We start from the raw sequence: 26,256 nt of genomic DNA on the forward strand, positions 1-26,256 counted from the left end.
TGACAGCTCGGTTTGCCTGACGGGGTAGTGACCTTTTCTGCTGCTGAGGTGTGACCTTGGGCTGGCCTGGCCGGCTCCAGGTGTGAGGCCCCACCTGTATAGGAAGCGCTCTACTGGGATGGAGAGCCCCTGGCAAACACTGCCTCAGGCTGGGAAGGGTCTGTCCCCAGGCCTGAGCTGGCTTTTCTGGAAAACCCCAGCCTTTTCCTGTGTCGTAAGATGCCTGGGAGACCGAGTCGAGGGCTCTGGTGTAATCTCACAGCCAGGGACAGGTTTTATGTTCTCGTGCTGTGCTTGGTGCTGGGGATAGGTCATGAGTGAGACAGACGGGGTCCCTGTCCTCGTGGGGGAAACAGACACCAGTTAATTGTGAAAGCAAAGTTATGCTGATGACTAACGGGGTTCTGCCCTGAATGGGGGTGTGTGGCTGTCAGGGACAGTCACAGTCTGAGGAAGGGCTTGAGGGTCCAGCCCAATGGAGTCCAGCCCCTTCACTGGACAGACGTGCTGGAGAGCCTGAGAGAGTGAGGAACTTGCCCAGGGTCACCCAGTCACGGTCAGGTGCCCGGACTCAGGCCCCAGGGCTTTTTTTTTTTTTAAATCTTTTGGCCGCACCACGTGGCACGTGGGATCTTAGTTCCCCAACCAGGGCTTGAACCCATTCCCCCTGCGTTGGCAGCGCAGTGCCTTAACCACTGGACCGCCAGGGAAGTCCCAGGCCCCAGCACTCTTAACCCTGCATCACCGCCTGGAAATCTGGACTTGGAATCTGTTACCACCGCCAGGGGAGACGGTGAGCCCGTCCCCACTCGCCCTCAACTGACCCCCCGGAGAAGCAGACACAGAACGTGGGCCTGTTGGCCGAGAGCAGAGTTTCCCATGATGCACAGGTGGGGGGCATGCAGGCACCTGGAGCAAGGAATGTGAAGCTGGCAGGGCCTCCCAGGGGATTTGCCCTTGTACCCTCCCTTCTGGGCCTGCTGGAGCCCGAGGAGACACGCAGCTGGTGACCCCGGGGTGGGGCAGGGCCTGTGTCCTTTGCTGGCTCAGGAGGGCAGCCCGCTGGAGTCTTGTTATTTGGATAAACTTTCCATCTTCTATCTGCATGAAGCCTCTCCGTGCCGAGGGTCCCTGGCATTCCAGCCTGGGATTGGGTTTCCTTTTGGCCCAGCAGCGAGCACATGAGTGAATTTTCATCGTGGCTCATCTTCCTTCTCCCTCCCTTCCTGGGCTGGTCTCCTTCTGCTGCTCCCTCCCTGCCTTGAGCCCTCTCCCTGCTCCCACCCCACTTCCCTCTGGACCCAGGGAGCCAGCTGTGTGTGTGTGTGTGTGTGTGTGTGTGTGTGTGTGTGTGTGTGTGAGAGAGAGAGAGAGAGAGAGAGAGAGAGAGAGGGAGAGAGAGAGAGAGGGAGGGAGGGAGGGAGGGAGGGATAGAGCGATAGATAGGAAGATAGATAGATAGATGGGCAGGGGGATGGACGGGGGAGGCAGCAGCTTGGGAAGGAGGCTGACTTGGACTTAGTGAAAAGGATGGTGTCAGAGGACATTCGGCTAATGAAATGTGCGGGATTTGTGTGTCTGTGTTTAGCCTTTTTTCTTTTCTTTTTTATATTTATTTATTTTATTTTATTTATTTTTGGCTACGTTGGGTCTTTGTTGTGGAGCACAGGCTTTCTCTAGTTGGGTGAGCCCCCGCTGGGCTTCTCGTTGTGGTGGCTTCTCCCGCTGTGGAGCACGGGCTCTAGGTGCTCCGGCTCAGTAGTTGCGGCGCACGGGCTTATTTGCTCCGCGGCATGTGGGATCTTCCCAGGCAAGGGCTCGAACCTACGTCCCCTGCATGGGCAGGCAGATTCCTAGCCGCTGCGCCACCAGGGGGGCCCCCAGCCTTTTTTCCATTAGGCTTTGGCCAGAGTAACTGGCACTAGTGATTGATTCTTATTAGAATGGCAGCTGACGTTATCGGGCGCTTACCGACAGTCAGGCAGAGCGCCAGACACTCCTCACACATTCTCTTATTTGGTCCTCACAACAACTCTTTGAGGTGTATGCTATTTTTACCCCCATTTTATGTATAAAGAAATTGGGAAGTTCATGGTCAGTAGCAGAGCTGGGTCTGTCTGTGTTTTATCTTTTTTTTTTTTTTGGCCCAGCCTCGTGGCATGCGGGATCTTGGTTCCCCGACCAGGGATCAAACCTGTGCCCCCTGCAGTGGAAGTGTGGAGTCTCCCATCACTGGACCTCCAGGGAAGTCCCTGTCTGTTTGTGTTGTTACTGCTAACCTCTCTCCTGGGACAGAATCTTCTCCATAGCCTCCTTGCCAATTGGCCATCCAGCTTCTGCTTGTTTACCTCCAGTGACAGGGAGCTCCCTACTCTATAGGGGCCACCTGTCCCACCACTGGGCACCTGAGATGGAAAGCCCCTTCTGGAGTCCTGTCTGCCGTGGGTGGGTCACTTGAGAACAGGCTCCATTTCGGCCGGAGTCTGGCTATGGCTGGCTTTCCACGGCATCTCTTTTCCTGAGAATTATCCAACTCTTTTGTTTTGGGAGTTGAGCTAGCTCCTCCCTTTTTCCCCTTAACAGTCCTTACCTGGTACTCAGCCCTTTACAGCATCATTCGTCACATACTGAGCAAGCCTGAGCAAACTTGATGTTGAAACCATAGAGGTATTTTCATTAGCATTGATCTGGACGTCTTAGTCAATTCAATAAGACAAGAAAAAAGAGAGAGAGATATAAACACAAGATACCAGGAAAGCAAGACACTGTGGTCCCGCCCTGGTGGAGTTCAAAGCACTTTCCCATCTAGCCTCGCCCTTGGCCTTGTCCACCCTGTGAGGCTACCTGTGGGAAGTGCAGGTTCAGAGAGACAAGGAGTTTGCCCAGCTGCAGGGCCGTGGAGCGGAGGGAGCTGTGGTTCACCGAGGTCTGGTGGCTTATGGTTTGTTGGGTGTTTGCTTTCTGAATCTTCGTTGATGTTTCTCCGTCCACTTCTCCTTTCTGAATAGTTAACCTCTGGGGGACAAGGGCCCAGGAAGACCGGACCCCAAGCGTGTTGCCTTCCCATCCTCTGCATGGCCTGCAGAGCGACCGGGTAGCTGCTGCTTTGATTCCGCTTTTCTGGTCCCCATTTCATGGCACGAAACACATCACAGAAAATTGCCAGTAGCACGGGTGGACACACTGTGGGACCCCTGAGCTTGTGAAAGACCCCACTGCCCACCTGGCAACTCATCCCCCGGCCACCGACACTCGGGCAGGTGGAACTGCTCTCAGTTACTCAGGCATCATCATTGATGATACAAGCCCCCATCTGCTCGGGCTCTGTGGCTTTACTCGTTTCATTGAATCCTTATGACAACCCGATGCGGTGGGGCGGGTACCACTGTTACTCCCATTTTTACGGCCCAGGAAACTGAAGTTCAGAGAGAATTAAGCCACATGTCCAAAGTCCTACGGTCAGTGAGCAGTGGGGTTAGTATTTGAACTGAGATCAAATTCTAGAACCTTGACACTACACTGTTCTGTGGAAGTGCCCTTCTCGACACAGGAAGGCACTCAGATGTTTGTGGAACAGATGAATATTTTCTCGCCTGTCTGAATCTGTGCATTTCCTGTGTCTTCTGCTTGGCATGCTCTCCCTGCCCAAACCTCCTCCTCCACCTTGCCAGCACCCCTTCATGTCTCGGGTGCCGCCTCCTTCTGGAAGCCTTCCCCGACGCTGCAGGCTGGGTGAGCTGCCCCTCCTCTGGGTTCTTCTGCTGCTCCCAGCCCCATTGTAGGTTTTGTTGACAGTCTGTCTCCCTCATTAGACAACAGGGAGTGGGTTTGTCTAACTCACTCCTGAATGCCCAGTGCCCCGTGGTTGATGAATGAATGAATGAATGAGGGCAACACAAAACCTTTCTCGGCCAGCACGGTGGAGCCCCGGAGACCCTCACTTGTCCTTGGTGCTGCCCCCAGCTCCCATTTTGGTTGATCCTGAGCTGACTGACGTGGATTTCAGGCTGTCCCCAGCGCCCTACCTCTTGGTGGCTGGTGGGAGGGGCTGGGTGGTGATGCTGGCTGTCAGGCTGGTCGTGGAGGAGGGGCTCAGGCAGCGAGTAGTTCTGCCTGGGATCTCAGGGTCTACCTCTAGTCTGGGTGCTACGGGGAAAGTTGGTGGTGGGTTCTCAAACAGGGGTCCGGGCCTGTGGTGGGCACCCGCCAGCGTGAGGGTGCCGTGGCAGAGTGCCCTAGGCGCCCGGTCCAGCCTCAGCGCTCTGCACTGTGGGCGGAGAGCAGGCGTGTGTTGAGGGGCACCACGGCCTGGGGGCAGTTTTGACAGATGGCCAGGCCCCAGGCTAAGAGGACTCAATCTCCAGTGGGCGTGGCAAGGAAGAAAAGAAGAGCACGCAGGTGAGGGTTGTTGCTGAGAAGTCAGTAGGCACGGGGGTTGGGTGTGAGCGGGATGGAGGTTGGTGTTTACAAAATCACCGTCACAGGTCAGCCGCCTCTGTGCCCGGCGTGGGGGAGAAGCTGGTTATCCCCAGTGCACGGAGGAGAATACGGAGTGAGGCACCGGACCACGGAGCTGGGGTTTGTCCTGTCTGTCTGGCTCCCAAGCCAGGGCTCTCTGGGGCAGGAGGACGGGCGAAGTGGAGCGGGTGAGCAGTCTAAGGAGGCTGGTCCTTCCTTTCCATCCTGCATGGCTCTGTTGGCCTGGGGTGTGGCCTTGGCCGTGGAAGGGCCTGGTGCAGGACGCCAGCCTCTGGAGACCAATGAGAGTGGAAGTGGCGCAGGGCAGGTGTGGGTGGGCCGGTCCCCCTGCAGGGGGGCCTTGGCACCCCTTCTCCACCTGCCCCAGCTTGGGTCTGTGTTCCCAGAGAGCAGGCACTCCTGGGTCTGGGCTCCCAGAACAAGCCACCAACTGTCGGGTGCCCACAGCCGACACTGGGCTCTGCCAGGCGGGGAGGGAGGGGCTGGAGGGGATGAGAGGGCCTTTGTTTCCTTCTGTTTGTGTCAAGATGGGAATCGACTTCCTCCCACTAAGGCGGCCTCCTCGAGGTGTAAGGGAAGGGCAGCCCCTGGCGGGTGCGGATCTGCGATCTGCCTTTGGAGGGTGGGGCATTTCCCTGGGCCTCCACTTTGCCCCCCCTTCCACCCCCCTCCTTCCTCTGAGCATGCTCTCCCACCAGACCTGGGTCGCTGAGCCGTGGTTAAATATTTGCTAACCGAGAAGAGCTTTAAAGGCAGCTTTGTAAGGGATCCTGGCCGGCCCCTCCTGGTCCCACTGCCTTGCCCCAAAGCTGCCTTCGTGCTGGGAGACCCGGCTAGCCTCTACCCTGCTCAGCCTCCCTCCCAGGCCTCCGGGGCCGCCATTTTGGCATCCGAAACTGGGTGACCTTCCACCGCGGGTGGTTTATTCAGCACTCGTTTGTCGAGCACCCGTCTGGGCCAGACGTGAGCCTGGCGCTGGGTCTCTGTGTCACCACCGCCCCCCTGCCCCCCACAGACGGTCACGGTGGTTGCAAAAACCACCAAGGCTGTGGTGGTGGAGACTTCGGGGCACTGGACCTGTCCTGGCGGGGGTGGTCCTGAGGAGGTGACGTCCAAGCCGGGGGGAGGAGATGGCCAGGCGGAGAGGGTGGGCTCAGGGAGAGGGTTCCAGGCCAGAAACCCCAAGACCAGAGGCAGTTTTTCTCACTGGGTGCTGAAGCCCCAGACTCCTCTCCCCAGGCTGCTCTCAGGAGGAGCTGGGCCACTGACAAGGCTGGGGGGCCCTGGCTGCCTCTTCCCCACTCCCCCAGCCTTGGTTTCCCCATCTGTCCAATGGAGAGCTTGGACTTGATCTCAGAGGGCCCTTCCCAGGTCCGGTGGCCTGTTTTCAGCGTATGTGCCTGGCCCGTTAATGAGGGAACGCGCTAGGGCAGGGGTTCCGCAGGTGCTGAAGGTTAAGATCACAGCCACGAACCTTCACAAGGCTCACGTGGCCCTTCGTTAGCAGCAAAACCAACATCTCCTGAGGGCGCTTTGACTGTTAACGACAGAAGCTAACATCTCCCGAGGACCCCTAGTCACTGAGTGAGGAGGGAGGGGGAAACTATCACCTTATGCCCGTTTTACAGACGAGGAAACTAAGGCCCAGAGAGGCCACTCTGAGCTCCGGGTTTGCTTCTTGCCTCGAGCTTGGCCCCAGAACACACCTGCCTCTGTGAGAAACCCACTCTCCTCTCCCAAGGCTGGTGCCGCGCTGAGCTCCTGGGATACAGACGTGACCGAGATGCCACCCTGACCTGGGGAGCTACCAGGCGAGTGGGGAAATGTTGCCAGAGAGTCAACAGGGACTCCTGACTTGCACAGTTCTAGGTACTGGGGTAGGGTGGTGAACAGAGGCTGGCTTGGCTTCACGTCCCGGTTTTGCTCTTGCCTGTGTGATGTTGGGGAAATCACGTTTCTGAGCCTCCGTTTCCTCATCTATAAATGGGTTTAACAATAAATCTGGGTGAGGGTTGAATGAAATAATGTTGACGATAATTGCTAACGTAGATGGGAGCTGCCTTTGTGGCTGGCATTGGGCTAAATGTTACATGCATTAGCTCATGCCCCACTTATTATTATAATTACGTGCAAATGGGAAACTGCAAAGCATTGTGATGGAGGAGATGATGTCTGAGTAGGGCCCTGAAGTGTGGCTAAGAGTCTGACCTGTGGAAAAGAGGGGGAAGGGAGCTTCAGGCAGAGGGCACAGCACAAGTGAAAGCGTGGAGGTGGGAAGGTGGGACATTGGGGAGGGAGGGAGGACTGCGATCCTGAAACTGATTTGGCGCCATGTGTGCGGGCGGCCGTGTGCCAGGCCCCGTGGCGGGTGCTGAGAATGCGGCGATGGAGGAGCCCTGGTCTCTGGGGTCCGGCGAGAGCCTTGACAGAGTGCTTCGCGTGAGTGTCTCCGGTACGTCTCCACCGCCGGAGAGCCTGGGTTCGAGTCCCAGCTTGGATTTGGGGTTCTCCACTTGACAGCTGGCTGGCCTTGGACAAGCCACTGGGCCTTGCAGCCTCTGTGTCCTAGTGGGGGTGATGCCTGTGCCCACCTTCTAGGGCTGTTGCCGGGGCTCAGTGTGGCAGATCCCCCTGCGGGGTGCTGGGCGCCAGCAGCCGGCACTGTGCTTCACCAGCTGTGTGAGGCCGGGTGGGCTCCTCGGCTGCCCCGTGCTTCCGTGTCCCGCTCTGTCCTCGGGGGTGATGAGGACCCTCCTTCTCGGGGCTGTCTTGATGTCCCACGTGAAGCACGGAGCCGGCGCACTGTCAGGTGTCCGTTGTTACCGGGCCTTGGCAGGCTGGGGGCCGCTGGATTACGGAGTGAGGCTTTTCCTTGTTCATAACTGGCCCCAGGGAAGGGGTGGCCCAGCAGAGGGTCCCTGCGGGGCACCTGAGGCTGGCAGGGAGGAAGCCTCGAGGGTGGCAGCCACCTTCCCCAGGAGGAAGGACAGCACGGTGCACGTTCTCATGGCCCCGGGACCCAGCCGCGGCTCCGGGTCGGGCATCCCATTCTGTGCTGAGGAACCTCTGGGGCGGGTGTGGAGCTGCGCTGCTCAGTGTGGGCGGTGGCTCCCCACCGGGGCGGGGCGGGGGCCCTGGCTCAGGACCTCTGCCTCTGGCCTCTCACTCGGGGCTTCCTTCCTGTTCCTCCTTTGTGCCAGGTCCTGTCCCAGATGTGGTGGCTACTGCCTGGGGGTATGAGACAGGGCACAGGCCTTACCCACTGTGCAATCAGGAGAGGGGGGAGGTCCCACCTACCCTGGGGACATCCCGGGGGAAGGGATGGTGCAGTGGAGAGTGAGAAGGGAGGGGTGTCCCTGACCCGGAGGGACCCCACGGGGAGGAAGGGCAGCCAGGGGTCTGCAGGCACGCCGAGGAGCTTGATCTTTGTCATAAAGGCAGTGGGAACTGTGGACATTTTTGAGCAGGGGAGATTCGGGGTGAGAGCTGTAACAAAAAGATCCCCGTGGTTCCTGTGTGTGGGAAGGATCAGAGGGAAACGGGAAGCTGAGGGGGTAGAAATTTGGAGGCCGTGGCAGGGGTACGATGGGAGGGGCCTGGTGTGGAGGTGGGCTGAGCTATACTGGCCTCTCGACCAGCCCGTGGGCAGCTGGGACGCCCACCTCACCCTGATGGCCTTGCGCTGGAGGCTGGGGTGGGAATCCTCTTGGCTCCAGAAGTCGGTTGACCCTGGATCAGTCCCTCGCCCTCGCTGGGTGCTGTCGCCCTTATGGACAAGGACTGGCCTGGCCGGGGGCACCCAGCTGTCCTATCCCCTCCTGGCTCTGGCTCTGGCTCTGGCTCTGGCTCTGCAGGCTTCCAGCTGCTGGTTCAGGCTCTTCTCACGGGTGGGCTGCCAGCCCTCCTCTCCTGCTGGCCGATGGAGCCTGTCGTTACCTGCCTTCCGCCAGCTTCGCCCCCTGATTACAGGAGCCCCGTCGGCCGCCCACAGGGCCAGTGCTGTGGGGCGCCCCAGGGGCTGGCAGTCTGGAAGGTGGGGGTGAGATGCATTTGCCCAAACTTTTGTTCCCTGTTAACACTCAGACTGTTCTGGGTCCATATAATTTATAAGCTGTGTGTCCTTGGCGGAAACACTTAAACTCTCTGAATTTCAGTTTTCTACTATGTGAAGTGGGGACAGCACATAGAGCAACTCGTGTAATTGTAGCGCCATCCTGGGTCCAGAGGAGCTGCTGAGCGAGTGGCTGTTGCTGTTATGCGTTAGTAATAATAATAGGGGGTGTTGAGCAGAAAGGCCCCGGGCCGGGCACTGAGGGCTGGCATACCGACCCAGCTCTGTCAGGACATGCTGTGTGACCCTGGGAGAGTGTCTCCACTGCTCTGGACCTCAGGCTTCCCTGGCTGTGCCAGGCAGATGATGGAGATGGTGGTACTTCGGACAACTCTGTGACACAGGGAAGCTCAGTCCCTGCCCCCACTCTGCCTCTGCTGTCCCTTTGGCTCTGGGGTGGGTGGGGTTGGTATCCCCAGTTGCCTCCCCCACCTTCCCGCCCCGGGCCTGATCCCCTGGGCTCTGGGAACCAGGCAGGCAGGTTGTGGCCCTGCCCCACCCTACAGGGTGCTGCCCTCCTGGTTTCAGTCGGCAAATCTCTCAGCCCTGGTACAGGGCTGGGCTCTTGGGTGAGGTGTGTCCCTGGAGCCCACTGGAGGGACCGGCTGAGCCAGGGATGGGTCTGGCACAGTGCCCTCAGCTTGGGCCAATCCAGGGCCGGGACCGGCCTGAAGCCCCCATGGTTGGCACAGGGCGGATGTGGTTTTGGCTGGAGAGCGTCCTCTCCGTCGTGGTGTCTTGTCAGTGTAGAGGGGGTCCCGGACCTGCGCTCATATCCTGCCTCCGCTGCTTCCCGGCTGAGGGACTTGGCCGTTCTCTGGGGCTCCGTCTCCTCACCTTAAACATTCCTGCAGTTCAGACACCACCTGCCCCAGGGCTGAGTTGAGGATTGGGGGGGATGATCGAGGTAAGAGGCTTTAGTGCAGGTATGGCGTGAGCTGGGCTTGGGAGGGCCACGAGAAGGCAAAGCATCTCCTTAGCTTGGCACTGGAGGCTCTCGGAAGGTACCTTTCTGGGCCCTCTCTCTGAGGACCTCTGTACTCCTTCCTCCCATCCTGAGCTCAGCAAGCCCCTTCTCTCTGAGTACAGTGGCCCCCAGAGTAACCAGGGAACTTCAGGCCACCTTGGGGCCTCCCCAGTTCTGGCCCAGCCCCCGCTCTCTGAGTGCAGGAAGTAGTGTGATCCTTAACTTGTCAGTTTGGAGGATCAGAGATTAACATTCTTCTGGCTGCCTTGCCTGCTGGTGGTGCTGGTCCTGGGGTTGGGCCGGGACAGGCCAGGGTTTGCTCCGCCTGTGTCAAGGGCCTCTCCCTGGGTTAGAGGAACCTTAGACAAGAGGCACCTTACAGGAGCCCCCACTAGCAGCGTGCCTCCTCCTTGCCAGGGTGAAGTGCATTATGCTCTTAGCCCATTGATCTTATAACCTGATCAGGCAGATACTGTTGTGCTGTTTTGCAGAGGGGGAAACAGAGGCTCAGAGAGGGGAAGTACCTTGGCCAAGGTCACACAGCTAGTTGGTAGCAGAGCTGGAACTTGAGCCCAGAGCCTGAATGCCCAGTGGAGACGGTGCCGTGTTTGCAAGTTGGGGTGATGCTGGGTCCTGCTGCACCGCCCGCCCCCAGTTCTTCTGTCCAGCCCGAGGGGGGCTGTGGTCAGCTTCCACTCAGAGCTGACTCACCAGCAGCTCAGAAATGGTGCTGAGGTCTTCCCTGGTGGCACAGTGGTTGAGAATCCGCCTGCCAATGCAGAGGACACGGGTTCGAGCCCTGGTCCAGGAAGATCCCACATGACGCGGAGCAACTAAGCCCATGCCTTACAACTACTGAGCCCGCGTGCCGCAACTACTGAAGCCCGTGCGCCTAGAGCCCGTGCTCCACAACGAGAGAAACCACCGCAATGAGAAGCCTGCACACTGCAACGAAGGGTAGCGCCCGCTCGCCACAACTAGAGAAAGCCTGTGTGCAGCAACAAAGACCCAACATGGCCAAAAATAAATAAATAAAATAAATAAATTTATAAAAAAAGAAATGGTGCTGAGGCCAGCATCCCAGTCAGCTCCTGGGGTGAGCCCAGCACTGATTAGATAATCTTTGCGATTTTAGATCAGCTGAGCCAATAGGGACCCACCCACACATTTTGCAAGTAGAAGATTGAGGTCCACAGAAGATTGACAAATGAGGACCCAGTAGGAGTGAAGTTTCCCTGCCAGCTCCGACCAGGTAGGGGCTGGAGAGCCCAGACTTCAGTCTAGGCTCTTAGTCACCAGCTGTGTGACCTTGGGAAAGTCATTTTGCCTTTCTGAACCTCGGTTTCCTCATCTGTAGAATGGGGATTGTAACGCCTGTGTTGCCTGCCTCTAGGGAACAGGCAGAGATCCAGCAAGAAAGTGTAGGGCAGGGCCTTGGAAATTGTGTTGGGAATGAAGAGGCTTCAAGAGGTGGGGGAGTGCGTAGGCTGTGACGTGAGACTAGGTTTGAAACGCACCTGTTTCCCCTTTTATGCCAAGTGTCTTTTTTTTTTTTTTTTTTGGCTGTGCTGCACTTATGGGATTTTAGTTCCCCAACTAGGGATTGAAGCGGGGCTCTCAGCAGTGAGAGTGTGGAGTCCTAACCACTGGACCGCCAGGGAATTCCCTAGGCTAAGTGTCTTTCAGAAGGTCTCCAAGTCACCCTGAGCCTCAGTTTCCTTACCTATAAAGTGGGGGTGACAATCTGTCAGCATTACCTGAGCTCTTGAACAGACACAAGTCCTCAGTGGAAAGAAAGGCACCCCAGTCAACTCTGGGAGTTAGTTCTGGGGGCAGAGTCAGGAAGACTGGCTGGTAAGGAGGCCCCTCTGGGTCACCCTCGATGGTCCCAAAGAGTACAGGCTTTGGAGACATGGTTCCGGTCATCTGGGGGGCAGAGCCATCCTAAGAACCAGAGATACAGATGTAAGATCCCTTATTAAACCAGCTCGCCAAAAGACTCCAAAAGAGCCCCTGGGGCGGCGGGCAGGGGGAGAGAGCCAGAGAGAGTGAGAGAGAATGAGTGTGTGTGTGTGTGTGTGTGCCTGCGTGTATGTCTCCCTGGCCTCCATGTCCTGGGCGTGTGTGTGTGTGTGTGTGTCTGCGTGTCTGCGTGTATATCTCCCTGGCCTCCATGTCCTGGGCGTGTGTGTGTGTGTGCCTGCGTGTATGTCTCCCTGGCCTCCATGGCCTGGGCGTGTGTGTGTGTGTGTCTGCGTGTATGTCTCCCTGGCCTCCATGGCCTGGGCGTGTGTGTGTGTGTGTCTGCGTGTATTTCTCCCTGGCCTCCGTGTCCTGGGCGTGTGTGTGTGTGTGTCTGCGTGTATGTCTCCCTGGCCTCCGTGTCCTGGGCAGTGGCCTCTTCAAGTCTGAGTGGAGCCGCTGCCTTCGTGCTGTGGATGTGCCGTGGAGGTGGAGGCCTGGGTGGGCAGTGGCTCCCTGAGGTCGCAGAGCACAGTGGTGGCCGCACCCACACTCCCAGAATTCACGTGCCGTCCTCTTGGTTTCCTAAGGGTATCAGGACCCCCGCAGGCAGTCCCATGACAGCCCCACGTCGGTGCTCAGGCGCTTTTGTTGACTGATGAGTGAGATGACCTTTCGTGAGCCATTAATCTTTCTGGACCTTGGTTTATACACCTGTAAACGGAGGGTTTATTTACCTGTGTTCACCTCGGGGCCATTTGAAGACTCTGCGTGCGTCTGTGTGTCGGGCCCTGTGTCTGAGTGGGATGAGCTTACGTCCTGATTCTGCAGGATATGCTGGCAAAGGGGCACAAGAGGGCCCAGTGATTGGTTCTGGGCTCTCGCAGAGGCTGAAGATTATGCCAAGGGAGCCCACCAGGGTCAGGTGGGAACCTGGGTTCCTGCATGGCCCTTGCACCTGTCCAGGTGTTCCCACCCCCTTACCCTTGCCTGTGCAGTTCCTTCCTCCTAGGGAGCGCTCCCTTTTTCAGGTCTTTGTTGAAGACCTGCCGATCCTTATCATTATTATTATTTTGCGATTCTCTTCCTGCTTCTTTTTTAAAAAAGTCTTTATTGGATTTTTTCAAACTATGAAAGTTATGCCTGCTAATAAAACTTTCAAACAGTCCTTACTGTTGTTACGAGCTGAGCACGATGGTTATGATTAGTAGTAACATTTATGGAGGTCCTGAACTGGACCCATCTGTTATGCCCATTTTACAGGTGGGGAACTTGAGGTTCTGAGAGAGCTAGGCAGCTTGTGGGGCTGGGTCTTCAGAACTGGGATTCTGAACTCACAGGGCCTGGGGCTGGAGGTCATGCTCCATCAGTACCCGCTACCTTCTTATCCTAGAGCATCTGGGTCTGAGTGCAGGAAAGGAGGGAGGATGTGTGAGAAAGTGTGGAGGGTGGGTGAGGCCGGCACTCATCCTCAGACTGCTCCAGCCCAGCCCCTCTCCGTAGCTCCCAGCAGCAACTGCATCGCTACAACTAGCCAGGGCCTCCCAGTTCCCGGGCCAGGGACCCCTGCAGTCGGCCCTGCCTCTGGAGAGGGGCCACAATCTACTTCTCTGCCCGCTGCGAGGAGGGATGCCCTGTGGGGCCCTGTGGACAGTGGTCAGAGCCGGGACCAGGAGGGGGTCAGCAGGCTGTGGCTAGAACCCTGACTGCCTCGGTCTGGCTCTGCGGCCTCAGGTGAGCCCCTCACCCTCTCTGGCTCACAGTCCCCTTTGGGCTGATGAGGCCCCGAATCCCTGGCATGTGGTGTCTCCCGAAGCTTGGGAAGAGGCAGGAAGAGCTGGTACAGGTAGGTGTGGAGGAGAGAGGGGCGCCTGAGGCCTCGGGGACCACCCGTGGACACCCAGGCAGGGACGCGTGGTGGGATTCGAGTCATTAAACCCCTCTGGCAGCTCCAGGGAGATCGCTGCTGCAGGGTGGCGAGGAGGGAGAGTGGGGTGCTGAGCAGGCCTTGCAGGGAGGGGGCTGCCTGGGCCGTGGCCCCCGAGCTCAGCAGGCAGGAGGTGCCTCTCCAGGGCTGCAGTGCCGCCTGCACCCTCCTCCGCAGCGTCCGGCCAGAGAGGCTGCTGGGGGACTCTGTTCGGGGCTCCTCCTCTGGGAGCCCTTTGTTCCTGGAGGGGACTGGACCCCCTCCCCTCCCTGCCTCTCTGAGGTCTTTCCAGCCCTGACACCTAGGCCCCCCTGCGCAGCCCCCCGAGTCCTCATCCTCTGCCTTCCTGTGGCACCTCCTCTGTACCAGCACGTGGCAGTTCCTCCCAAGATGTCTTAGGACATCTCTCAAGAATGTGCTCCTGGCTGCCAAGAAGCCATCCCGCGGCCCTCTTCCGTCACGGTCTTCCCTTTCCCGCGCTCCCTCTGTTGCCAAACCCGAGCTGAGCTACCCAGTTCCCTGGCGCTGCCGGGACCCTCCTCCTGTGGCCCCTAACCTCTCACCCAGCGGGCGGGTGGCGGCGTCCGCAGCCCCTGGGGCGTGGCGTGGAGTGGGCACTCAGTCCTTAGAGACCAGCCTCCCTCCCTATCCCAATCCATTCGGCTCCCAGGTTGGAGAGCAGATTGGGGTACTGAGAGACCCCACACTGTCTGATCTGTTTGGTTCTGGAATCTCCGGTAGCAAAGAGTTTATCTGGAAGCAGGTCCAGGTCTAGACGGTTCTCGAGTTTGGGTAGCAAGGCATGCCTGTGGTGGCGCTTGGGTGAGATCAGGGCTGCTGCAGCCTGTTTGGGGGCGCAGCGCCCATGGGGCTGTCTTCTCGTTTCCTACTCCTTTGAGCGAGGCAACCCAGATTTCTGTCCCCTCTCCCCTCTCCACCCTCTGCCGGGTGACTTCTCCTCTCCCACTTCCTCGTGCCCTCTACTCCTAGACCCTGGTCCCACAGCATCACTTGGATAAACTCTTCTGCGTCCTGACGTGAGAGGCCAAGAATGAATTTCCTTCTTGCCTCCTACTCTGCCCCTGTCAGCCTGGATGCATCAGGCCTGTCAGTCTCACCTTCGTTTTCTGTCTCCATCCGGGTCACCTCGTTCTCTTTTTCACTTCCTCGGCCTCCCCTGGCTTCCTCTTCAACCCACAGTCCCACCCAACGTGGGCCTCGGTGTGCCCCTCGATGGGGCGATGCCTGGGCCTTCTGGCTGGGCCCTTCCCTGCCAGGACGTGATGCCTGGGCTTAGCTGACCCGGCAGCTGAGAACATGCTGGGAGTCAGACAGACCTGGGTTTGAGTCCCGACACAGGATGGTGGCTTCCTCCTGGGCCTGGCTTCCCACGCATCAGGGCACATTCTAGCCCTTCTGGAAATAATGCTGTGTCTGAGGCTGGGTGCATCAGGGCTGAGTCAGGCATCCTAGAGCTGTTGCCGAAGGACCCTTGAGATCCGAGGGCCAAGCCTACCCATGCTGCGTGCTGGGAGAGTGCCCATTGGCTGTCCGGCTGTTTGAGGCAGAGCTGGGGCAAAACCCTGGGCTGGAGGCTGAGAACCTGGCTCTCCAGTGCTGGGTCTGCAAGCCGTCTCATCCTTAACGTGGGAAAACAGTAACACTGACTCCCTAGGGTTTTTGTGAAGATTCTTTGAGATCCTGCATGTGAAACTTGCCCACCCATTGGCTTGGGGTAGCACTCAATAAAACGGAGCGATTATGATGACGATGACATGTTTTATCAGTATTGTTGTTGTCTACGGTCCTGTTTTCTCTGTTTGGCTCCAGTGCGTTACCTCATCTTCCCCCACCCCCAGCCCGCCTCATCATTTTTCAAAACAATTCCCGTGGTGTTTGAGAGAGTTCTGGTTGTTTATAGTTTTTAAAAAATAGGCATTCAAAGCAAATTCCTCATTTGTTCTCCCCTTCCTCCCCCCCAGACAGAATCTGAACAGACACGAGCTCATTCCAGGAAAGGGGAGCACAGGCCTGTGGAGACGGACCCATGGGCTGAGCCGCCTCTGGAAGGAGTGGAGGGAGTGGGCCTGCCCGAGACCCTAGGTGTGGGATGTGGCACCTGCTCTCAGGCTTCCTCCCCAGCCACCACCTCCTGGCTGGGCCCCAGGACTGCATTCCAGTTATGCCACTCTCTAGCTGTGTGACCTTGTGCCAGTGACTTAACCTCTCTGAGCCTCGGTGTCCTCTGTAACTGGGGATGACACCAGCCGTACCCCATAGAGCTATTGAGAGGATTAAATGAAATGCTGTCCTAGCTGGGTGCCCTCGGTATCCAGAGGCCAGCCATGGGAGGGACGGCGTCACTTCAGCCCCTTCTCCTCTGAGAAAGGAACAGGTCTTTGGAACCTGGAATCCAAGACTGTCCGAGGTGGTAGGGCCTGTCCATTATTGAGTCTGGTCCTCACGGTGTGCAGGGGGAAACTGAGGCCCAAAGAGGGGAGCCGCACAGTGGGTCAGCACGAACCCCGGGGCAGGACTCAAGCTGCAGTTACTCAGGACTGGGAAGCCTTGCCCAAGGAGGAGGCGCCCTCGGCATGGGTTACAGCCCTCTCTGGACCTCAGTTTCTTCGTCTGTGAATGGGGACACCCAGGCAGCATGTGCTGGGCTTGCTCTGGTGCCCCAGTCCTCTCCTTCTCCGTTCAGAAACTGCTTTAGCCGAAGAGAGAAGCAAAGAGCCAGTGAAAGCAAAGGGGTTGTTAACTTGGTAGATGAGTTGATTCTAGAATGTTTATTTTTTTATTGTGAAAAGAATCATCCTCATAAAATAGTTCAAATGCTATACAAGTGAATAAAGCAGAAACTGAAATTTGCTCTCTGCTTCTCATTCCCACACCCAGGTGCGCCGCCCTTAACAGCCTGGAGTGCTGCCTTCCGGACCTCTTTCTGGAGGTCTCCAAGCATAAATCACTCATAGGCACATGCAGGAATAATTTTAAATGAGATGATATGCCGTATGGGATTCCGTAGCACTGTTTTCTTTACGTGGCCGAGTACGGACACCTTCCCTTTGTTGGTACCTGTACCCAGGTCCCCTTAATCTTCTGACCGTCCTGGGTGAACTGCTAGGTATTGAATCATTCCCCACGTGCACAATTGGCTTGTTTCTGATGATTTCTGGTGCATAGATGCCTGCTGTCCTTGTGTGAGTTCTGTGGGCTGGATTCCTACAGCATCAAAGGGCACCCATGCACCCTTGGAACTGCATGCAGCTGTGGTCCCCCTCCAAAAAGGCCGTCCCAACTTCCCACTCCCCCAGTTCTGGTTAAGGTGCCTGTTCTCATCCCGGCTGGTCCTGGCTGGTCTGACAGGGGAAAACGGAATCTTGGTTTCGCTTGCGTTTGTTCGCTGGCTGGTGAGGCCGAGCGTCTTTTCACATGTCTGTTGGTTTCTTGTGTCTTTGGTGGTTTCTCTGTCAGGGTCATTACCCTTCCCGCCCCCGCCCCCCCCCCCCCCCCCGCCCCGCCCCGCCCAGAGGCTCACCCACGTGTGTGTTGGAAATGCACCACCCCTACCAGGAATGCAGTGCAGATGCAAACACGGAGCTTGTGCGGACAATTTTATGAACTGGGATTTGGGGCAAGGCGGGTGCCCCTCCCTGGGGCAGGGTTGCTGCCCGGAAACAACTGCACCAACCTCATGGCCCCTTTGTCCCTCCCTTGCAGAGAAAACCGGGAAGATCCTGACGGAGTTCCTCCGCTTCTACGAGGACCAGTATGGTGTGGCTCTCTTCAACAGCATGCGGCACGAGATCGAGGGCACCGGGGCGCCACAGGCCCAGCTGCTCTGGCGCAAGGTGAGAGGTGCTGGGCCAGGGGCAGGGCGGCCTCCATGGCCTCTGTTTCCCATTGTTGCTGGATGGTCTCTAAGGGCCGCACCCGGCTTCTGGATAGGCAGGTGACCTGGTGGTGGTGTCGAGGTCCTTTTAGCACCGTGGGCGACTCCCCCGGGCCAGCCCCTTCGTCAGCAGAGCTGGGGCTCTGAGTCATCTTGACAGGCCTGGTCCAAGCCCAGCTCCTTCTCTTACACTCTGTGTGCCCGCGAGCTGTTACCTCACCTGTGGAGCCTCATGTGCTCACCTTTAAACCCGGACGAGCACACCTCCCGAACCTGGTGGCTGTGAGGATCAGAGATTTGTCGGCTGGGCGCCTGGGGCTGGGCGGGTGCTGGCTGACACTGTCATCATCCCTGGCCTTGTCATCATCCCATTATCAGTGGTAGGATTATGTTTGCACAGTCAATATTTGTCCAGTGAGGACTGGAAGCTGCCTGGCTCCAGCCTGGGGGTCAGCATGGGCCAGACGAGGTGGAGAGCCTCCTGGGGAGGGGGATCCTGTGGTCGGCCCTGGCACGGGGCCGGGGATGGGAATGGCGCCGAGGAAGTGAGGGGATAGCCGGGGCACTGGTGGGGCTCTGGGTTCCCGGCTGGAAGTCGCCAGGCCTGGGTCTGAGCACTTGGGGTGAGAGGCCAACCCTTGCTCCTCTGGGGGTGCTGCAGGGGCCCTGTGTCAGCCCAGGGAAGTCCTGTTTGAGGGCACTGCACGTCCCATTACTTGGGTCATTCCCTTTCAGTGACCTTCACCCTCTGCCCACTGGATGGCTGGGCAGGTGGCAGAGGGAGGGGTGATGAGAAGGAAGGGTGCCAGCCCCCCTCCTCTGCAGGTGTACCGGCCCTGGAGTGGCTGAGTGGCAGCCCAGAGGCTACTTATTCCTGGCTGGTGGCCCCTGGCAGAGCGCCCAGCGGCTTCTCTCTGGGGATCAGACTGGTCGACCAGCCAACCCCAGTGCCTGGGGCTCGGGGCATTCGTGGCTGATTTCCATGGTTGGCGGGCTGTGAAGTCGCCCTTGCTCGCCTCGCCACAGCTTCCGCCCCCAGTCCTGTCGCCTTCTTCGGGGCTGCCCGGGTCATCCTGTGCCCAGGCTTCGAGGGGCCGGGGGCAGTGCTGTAGCTGAGGGATGGAGGCTGGAACCCTGTGGTCTGGTGGGAAAGAACTCGGGGGGGCCTTGGGTTCAAATCCTTTTATTAACTGGTGGCCGGGGCCATTGATGTAAGCTTCAAGGCTGTTTCCTCATCTGCCAGATGGGTACCTCCTGCGTAGAGGAGGATGCGGATTCAGTGAGAGAACAAATGGGGGTGGGAGTCCCCACTTGCTGGGTAACCTTGCTGAGCCTGTTCTTCTGTCTGTGAAATGGTGCCCAGAGGGAAGAGTCATGGGCCAGAGGAGAGAGCAGCTTTGTGGAGGGGGGTGGGCATCACATGGCGCTCTGAAGGCTAGGTGGGATTCGGATTATTGGGAAGGCGTCTCTGGAAGGGGGAACGGTGTGGGCAGGGGCGTGGGCATAGCGGGGTGTGCAGGGGGCGACAGGAGGGGGCAGAGCAGAAGGAAGAGCCCGCAAAGGCCCCGCACTGGGAGTTGTTTCATTCCACTCCCCGCCCTCCCCCAAAACCAAGTGCCATGAGACCAAAGGGGTGGGGGCTGGCATCACTTGACCAGGCTTTGAGGATTTGTCACCCTTTGGTGTCATCTCAGCAGGAGGAACGGCTGGAGGCGTCAAGTCAGTGGAGCGGGAGAGCTGCCACTGAGACTAAAGGATTCCGCCGAGAGACAGGCGCCCTAGTCGGGACACACACTGACTGTGACGGGTCAGGTGCTGGGGCCACACTGCCCTTGCTGCCCCCAGACACTCAGGGAGACAGTAAACAGCCCTTTACACGATAAAGTGGGCGCTGTGAAGGAGATGACAGGGGGGACTCAGACAGTGGGGCCTGACTTGTCTGGGTGGCCCAAGAGGGCTTCCTGGAAGAAGGGCCATCTCAGTGGAAGACCTGATGGGAGAAGGAATATCAGACCACGGGAATGGCAGGTGCAGAGGCCCGAAGCTGAGCCTTTAAATGGCTGGCCCAGGGTGGTGGAAGCAGGATTCAAGCCAGGTTCCAGATTCCTGACCAAAGTCTCTTTCTGTCTTGACCCCCAGCCTGCCTGGGGTGGAGGGGAGGTCAGGGCTGTGTGTCAGAGCCTCTCAGAGCATCACACCTCCCTTTGATTTGGGGCCCAGAAAAGACTGTCTGGTCTCCTGATGTCATGGCAACCTCCTGACCCTGTGGCAGCAGATGTGGCCTGGCCTGGGTATCTGGCAGGAGCACACCTGTGTAATAGGAAAGATGGCCTTGGACCCAGCCCAGGTGAGCTGCTTCCAGTGGGCAGAACTGGAATGGCTCTCCTATTTGGAAGGAAATGTCACAGGCAACCTGGGTCCCAATAACCTAAGACAGAAATGGGGTTCCCTGACGCGCTAAGCATTTACTCTGCATGAGAAACGCCTTTAACACCCACAAGGTTGAGTATTTGTGGTAAGAAAACAGGAGTAACATGTAAGCAGGAAGAGTAAGATGAAATCACCCACAATCCCTGAAAAGGAGGAATCTTTGGTCGCATTTTGTCATTCAGTAAAGTGAGGCTAAGTCATGATAACAATATAATACTAGAAATCATCATCATCATCACATAAATTGTTTTTGGTAGAAATAATAATACAGGGACACTTCCCTGGCGGTGCAGTAGTTAAGACCCTGTGCTCCCAATGCAGGGGACATGGGTTCGATCCCTGGCCGGGGAAGTAAGATCCCACATGCTGCAAGATGTGGCAAATAAATAAATCAATAAGTAAGTAAATAAATGACATTTCCTCTTAAAAAAAAAAAAGAAAGAATAATACAATTAATAACAATACAATTAATAATAATACAAGTAATGGTAGTAATAAAAACAGCAGCCCTTTTGTGTGGGCGCTGCTCATGCAGCCAGTGCGACACTGCTCGGAGGGACTGAGACTTAGACCCATCCCCATCCCAGATGTGGGCACTGAGGCTTGGACAGGTGGAGTCACCTGTCTGGGCTCCCGTGCTGTGGGCCGTGGAGCTGGGACTGGAACTCGGGCTGTCGGAGCCTGGGAACGGTGCTCTAGCCATTCACCATTTACCGAAGATGCCCATCGTGGCATCAGAGAGCTTTGCAGAGTCCAAAATATTTGGCCTGGGCTGTCGGGTTCCGTTTCGTGTCCTGCAGACCTCCCTGTGGACACGTGACTCTGCCACTTGAAAGTCTTAAAAATAAAAGCCAAACCCACACCACCTACCCATTACGGGCTGTCCCAGGATCTAGGGGTGGACTTGGGGGCGCTGCTGAGCCCCACTCGCCCGGGCAGACCCGCCTGGGTGGTGAGCTTGTGCCCTCAGCCTCCCACTGCCCAAGCCTGGGCTCCGGCTCTAAGCAGAGAGGAGGACTGCAGACCAGGGGCCTGGGGGTGGGAGTGAGGGTCTGAGCAGGGTGTCGGGAGAGCTCTGTGTGCTCTTTCCTTTCTAGGAGAGATGGGGATTCAAGAGCTGGGTTGAAGTAGGCCCCAGTCTAAATATAGACCACTGAGCCCAGCTCTGTGACTTGGGCAAAGCCCACTCTGTGTGTGTGGGGGGAGGTGCGTGGTAGGGGGAACCGTTTTCTTTTCCTGTAAATATTTTTATCCCTGGGTAGGAAGCAGTCTTCGGGGGCCTATTGTTTGAGCACAATAGGCCCTCATTTTCCAAGAATGTTTTGGCATTTCCCCTTGAGGAGTTGCTGGGGAGAGGAGGCTGCATGTGAAGGGAGAGGGCTGGGGGGTGAGGATGCCTGGGGAGGGGCCGCTCACCTCTGACTCCAGCTGCGGGGCAGACCCAGAAGCAGAGCGAGGAAGCTAGGAAGGGTTAGGCACCGTTAGGACAATAGCAATACTTTCTCCCTTTATTACACACGATGCATGTTTCCTTTTGCAGAAGGCACCGTATTTGTTGTAGAAGCTGCTGAGAAACAGGAACACTTGACTCCCTGAGCTCCTCCCATCCAGGAGGAGGGCTACTCCCTTGTGGCCTGTCTCTCCTTTCCTGAAGCTTCCCCGTGCGGGTCTGCTCAGGAAGCACTCGCTCTGGGACGGCCACCCCTCCCCCTCCCCAAATAAGTCAGCCCGAGGAGCTGGAGAATGACACTGACAGTAACCCCAATAGTGGTCATGGTGGCTTCGCGTATCGTACTGCCTGCCAGGTGCCGACTGCCTGCGTGATCTTTGCACAGAATCCTCGAGATACCTTGGTGAAGTCAGTGCTGTCACTGTCCCATTTGACAGATGAGGAAACTGAGGCTCAGGGAAGTGATGTGACAGGGCTGAAGTCACACTGAGTCAGCGGTCGAGTCAAAGCTAGGGCTTTGCAGGAAGGTCTGGGCGTTTCTGCTGCCCACACTGGCCACTAGTCCACCAGGATGCTGGTCAGACGGGAACCCTCCAGGCTGAGGTCCCCTCCTCTCCCACCCAAATTCACGGAGACCATCTTGTCAGCCGTCGGAACTGGGGAGGCTCTATGGAGCCAGCGTGGTCAGGTTTTTGTTGCCCCAAGGGGAAACAGGCCCAGAGCTGGAAAGAGATTTGCCCAGGTGCTGGGGCCTTACCAGTGCTGGCCGGTGGGCACGTCCCCTCCGGCTGGAGTGACTGTCGCACACCCACACTGCAGTGGGGGTGGATGGGGAAGCAGCCTGCCTCGCGCTCTAGAGACCTGTCCCGAGGCAGCTGTGTCTGCCTAGGGCCAGGATGGGGTGGGATTCTGTCTGGGTCCGGTATTGTGGTGCCTGGCCTGGGTTCAAGTCCTGGCATTACCGCTGATCCTCCTGGACCCCAGTGGGGCCCCCTTCACTGCCCTGAGCCTCACTTTCCTCATCTGCCGAATGTGTGACATGCGGCCCTGCCTCGGGGGCCTTGGTGAGGTCAGGATGGAGGACGTGCTCACCTTCTTGGAGGACCCCATTCCCAGGCTGGGTCTCACTCCCTGCCCTTTCCCTCCCATAGGTGCCCTTGGATGAGCGCATCATCTTCTCGGGGAACCTCTTCCAGTACCAGGAGGACAGCAAGAAGTGGAGGAACCGCTTCAGCCTCGTGCCGCACAACTATGGGCTGGTGCTCTACGAGAACAAAGTGGTGAGGCCCCCAGCCCACCCCAGCTTCTCCCAGGCCTGGCCAGGCCGCTTCTTCCCCTTCTCTGCAGCCTCCCCTGGCTTGCTGTCTTCTACACTAGTTGATGCTGCACGGCCCCCATTCCTAAGCCTGAGACTCCGTACCTCCACCCGCATCCCTCCCCTCCTCCCCGCACTGGCTGTTGCCAGGGCCACAGCAGAACCTCAGCAGCCTCCTCCCACCCCTTCCGGCCTCCCCATACCTTGCTGTGCTGCCTGCCCTCTCTAAGTGGCATTTCATCCATCCAGGCACCCAGCTCTCTGGGGTCCCCTTTCACTCTGCCTCTCCCCCCATTGGCCACGCGTTGCTGGCTCCTGCCCACCCCCGAGGCCCTCCGAATCTCTCCATTTCCAGCGCCCTCCTCGCCCTCAGCCACCTTCCCGCCTGGGCTTCCTGCTGCTCCCCAGCCCCTCCCTTCCTTGCTCTTCAACAGTGGCAGCTAACTGGCCGTTCCCTGCCTCAGAGGACCCCTGGGTGGTGGTCCTGTTTCCTTCCGGATGCCCCCTTGCAACTCTGTGCCCTGCAGTGGGGGGATGGGTGTCCTTCGATTGTTCCTTTGCTTTGGGCCCTTAGGGAAGCCCCACCTGGTTGAGCCACAGGCCCTTCTTCTACCAGACGTTTCTGCCGAACAGCGGAAGGACAGGCTTGAGCGCCCTCTGTTTTGAGGGATGCACCAGACTCACCGGGAGGGCTTGTTAAAAAACAGGTTGCTGGGCCTACCCTGAGTTTGATTCGGGTCTGGAGGGGGCCCAAGAATATGCATTTCTGACAAGTTCCTGGGTGACACTGATGCTGCTAACCAGGGACCACGCTTTGAAAATCATTGCCCTGGAGGTTCCAGCCACTCTTAAGGAATGTGTTGAGTGGTGACACCTAGTGGCTGAGTGCAGCATGGCACCCCTGCTGTATGAGCTCCCACATCAGGACTATTTTGTCTCCCCAGGGGTGTAAGAAAGCAGCGGCTAATCCTCATTCGCCTCCCAAGGGGACTTAGGAAGTTAGTGGACAGTTCAGGGAAATGGTCCAAGACCCTGGGCTCTAGGGGCTGACAGACCAGGTTCGCGTGCAGGTCGGCTGCCTTACCAGCGGTGTGAACTTGGGGTTAATAATGGTACTCACCTCTGGCTTGTGAGAATTCTGTGAAATGAAGCATGCAGAGACCGGAGCACAGTGCCTGACAGGTAATGAACATTCGGCTAGTGGTAGCTGCTGCCCGTAGAGACCGTAGGTGCAGTGGTGATGATAATAGCAGTCGCCTCAGCAGTGCTCCCTGACCCTTGCTGTGCCAGGCACAGTGCTATGCGTTAAGTGGATTAGCTCACTGGGCCCTCGTGCAGCCCTGTGAGGTAGGAACTGTTATTACACTGGTTTTATAGATGAGGAAACTAGAGCAAAGGAGGTGCTTATCCTTGGCCTCACACAGATGGAACTCAGTGGAGTCAGGATTTGAGCCCAGACCCTGGGTCCGGGTCACTACACCATGTTGCCTCTAGTCATGGTGGTGGTCAAAGTCCTCTCTCCCCCTCCTCCCCTTCTTCCTTCTCCTCCTCCTCTTCCCTGAGTGGGGCCCTGGAGCCAGGGATGGAGACGGGGTTTGGGCTTGGCCATACACGTAACCCCCAGGGACCATCTCTCTTGCCCCCTCCTCAGGCTTATGAGCGGCAGGTCCCACCCCGAGCTGTCATCAACAGTGCGGGCTACAAAATTCTCACCTCCTTGGACCAGTACCTGGAGCTTGTTGGCAACTCCTTACCAGGTAAAGGACCACCCATCCCAGGCGAAGCACCCAGGGATTTGTCCAGGGGAGAGGGCGCCCCTACTCCTGGAGCTCCAGGCTCCACGCCTGCAGGAAAACCAGCTGGGCCTAGAGCCAGCCACAGGCGCCCGGCACAACCTGAGCCTCCAAAGGGAGGCCTGAGAGGGGTTCTCCTGTGGCCACATAGTGCGTTGGGGTTGCCCCACCCGAGCCCCTGCTTCCTGAGCCGGGCGGTCACAGCTGTGCAGGGGGACCTCTCTCCACCCCGCCTCTTCCCTGGGTCCCTGAGAGGCTTCCAGGAGAAGGTGATCCAGGTGCCCCAATTTGTAAACTGCTGAGTCAATACCGTATTTGTAAGGAGCTATCCTAGGCGACCCCACCCCATCAGAGACACCCAGAAAACTTGTGGGATGACATCTGCCTCTTAGACGATCCCAGGGAGACCAAGGGGTGAGGGAGGTGCTGGCCTTTGGGGGCAGCTTTTACCCTTGTGTGGGACTTGGTGGTTGAGGGCTCAGCTGGAGTCTGGCTTTCCTGGATTCCAGCCCCTGCCCTGAAAGGGCTGACCTTGGGGTGTTATGTAGACCCCACGAGGTGCTGTGTGTGCTGAGCTGAGCGCAGGGACCCAGAGCCAGGGCCCAGAGAAGAACTGCCATTGTCCTGTTATTAACAGGAGTGGCAAGGTCACAGCCCAGGACCACTTATCTCGCTGGATCTCGAATATCCGTGCGGACCAAACAGAGAGAGAAAAATCCCCTTTTATTTATTCTCTATCTCCCACATCCATACCTCCCTCCCGCCTTGGACATTTAAGCCACACTTTGGCCTCTGCTGCTGAAATTTGAAGGGAAACCCAAGAAGGTAATGCTTGGCCATTGACCCTGAGGGCTCTGACCCTGTGTTATTTGTGCCTCATGCACTGAGTTTAGAACCTGACCCCAGGGAGGTGCCTGCGTTACCAGCTCTGAGAAACGGTGCTGGGGGAGTCTGACATTCCTTTAGCCGGGCTGTGGAGCAAGAGAGAAGGACGTGGCCTCCCCACTGACTCTCTGGTCACCCCGGGACAGGCCAGCTCTCTCTGGACCTGAGTCTGCCCCTCATGGCAGGGCGAGGGGTCAGCTGCTGGCGTCCTCTGGCCGAGGGAAGCCACAGAGGGCAGCTGTTCAGAGGGCACTGTCTCCACAGGGACCACATCAAAATCGGGCACTGCCCCCGTCCTCAAGTGCCCCACGCAGTTCCCGCTCATCCTCTGGCATCCTTCTGCGCGTCACTACTACTTCTGCATGATGACGGAAGCTGAGCAGGACAAGTGGCAGGCTGTCCTGCAGGACTGCGTCCGCCACTGCAACAACGGTGAGCCGCCTTTAGGCACCAGGAGCTGGGAGCGGGGTTACGTGGATTATGTGCTGAGTGGCGACACCTAGTGGCTGAGTGCGGTGTGGCCACCCTGCTCTATGAGCTGTTCTGCGTTTCCTTCTGGGGCTGTTCGAAACCACTGTCATGCTGCCCTTCACCGTCTTCCTTGATGAAAACAGTTCTGTGATGCTCTTAAACAGAATTTGGGATATTGTTCTCAGAGGGATGCAGTTGTTGAGCCCTTGGGTCACAAGATAAAAATCCTGATTCTGCCACTTTCCAGCAACAGGACCTTAGGAGACCAACTTACCTTCTGAAGCCTCTGTAAAATGGGGCTAATAATCTCTCCTGTGTCTCAGAGGGTTTGTGAACAGTGAGCATCCACTCAACGCTTGGTAAAGATTGTTTTATGCTACCGTTGCTTTCTTCTCAGGGACCTGGACCCGGGTCTGGGGAGTTCCCTTCCTCCCTCAGGGTCTCATTGTCCCCGTCTGCAAAGTTACAAGGTCTCTCCCAGGTCACTCATTCACTTAACAAAACTTTTAATGTCTCTGAGCCAGACCCAGGGCTGGGCACTGAGGATGGCCCCTGTCCCCGTGCTGCCGGC

At 57.7% G+C, this 26,256-nt stretch overlaps 1 protein-coding gene across 1 annotated transcript in view; it reads left to right on the forward strand.

The window, feature by feature from the left end:
- The window catches only part of NIBAN2 (niban apoptosis regulator 2), a 51,823-nt gene that overhangs the window by 13,857 nt on the left and 11,710 nt on the right, over positions 1-26,256 (forward strand). The window contains 4 exon segments of the mRNA XM_067743243.1: positions 17,170-17,300; positions 22,373-22,501; positions 24,188-24,293; positions 25,479-25,646. Coding sequence (XP_067599344.1) covers positions 17,170-17,300; positions 22,373-22,501; positions 24,188-24,293; positions 25,479-25,646 — 534 coding nt within the window.

Source organism: Pseudorca crassidens, chromosome 7 (genome assembly GCF_039906515.1).
Source record: "Pseudorca crassidens isolate mPseCra1 chromosome 7, mPseCra1.hap1, whole genome shotgun sequence".
In the NCBI taxonomy this organism is placed as follows: domain Eukaryota; kingdom Metazoa; phylum Chordata; class Mammalia; order Artiodactyla; family Delphinidae; genus Pseudorca; species Pseudorca crassidens.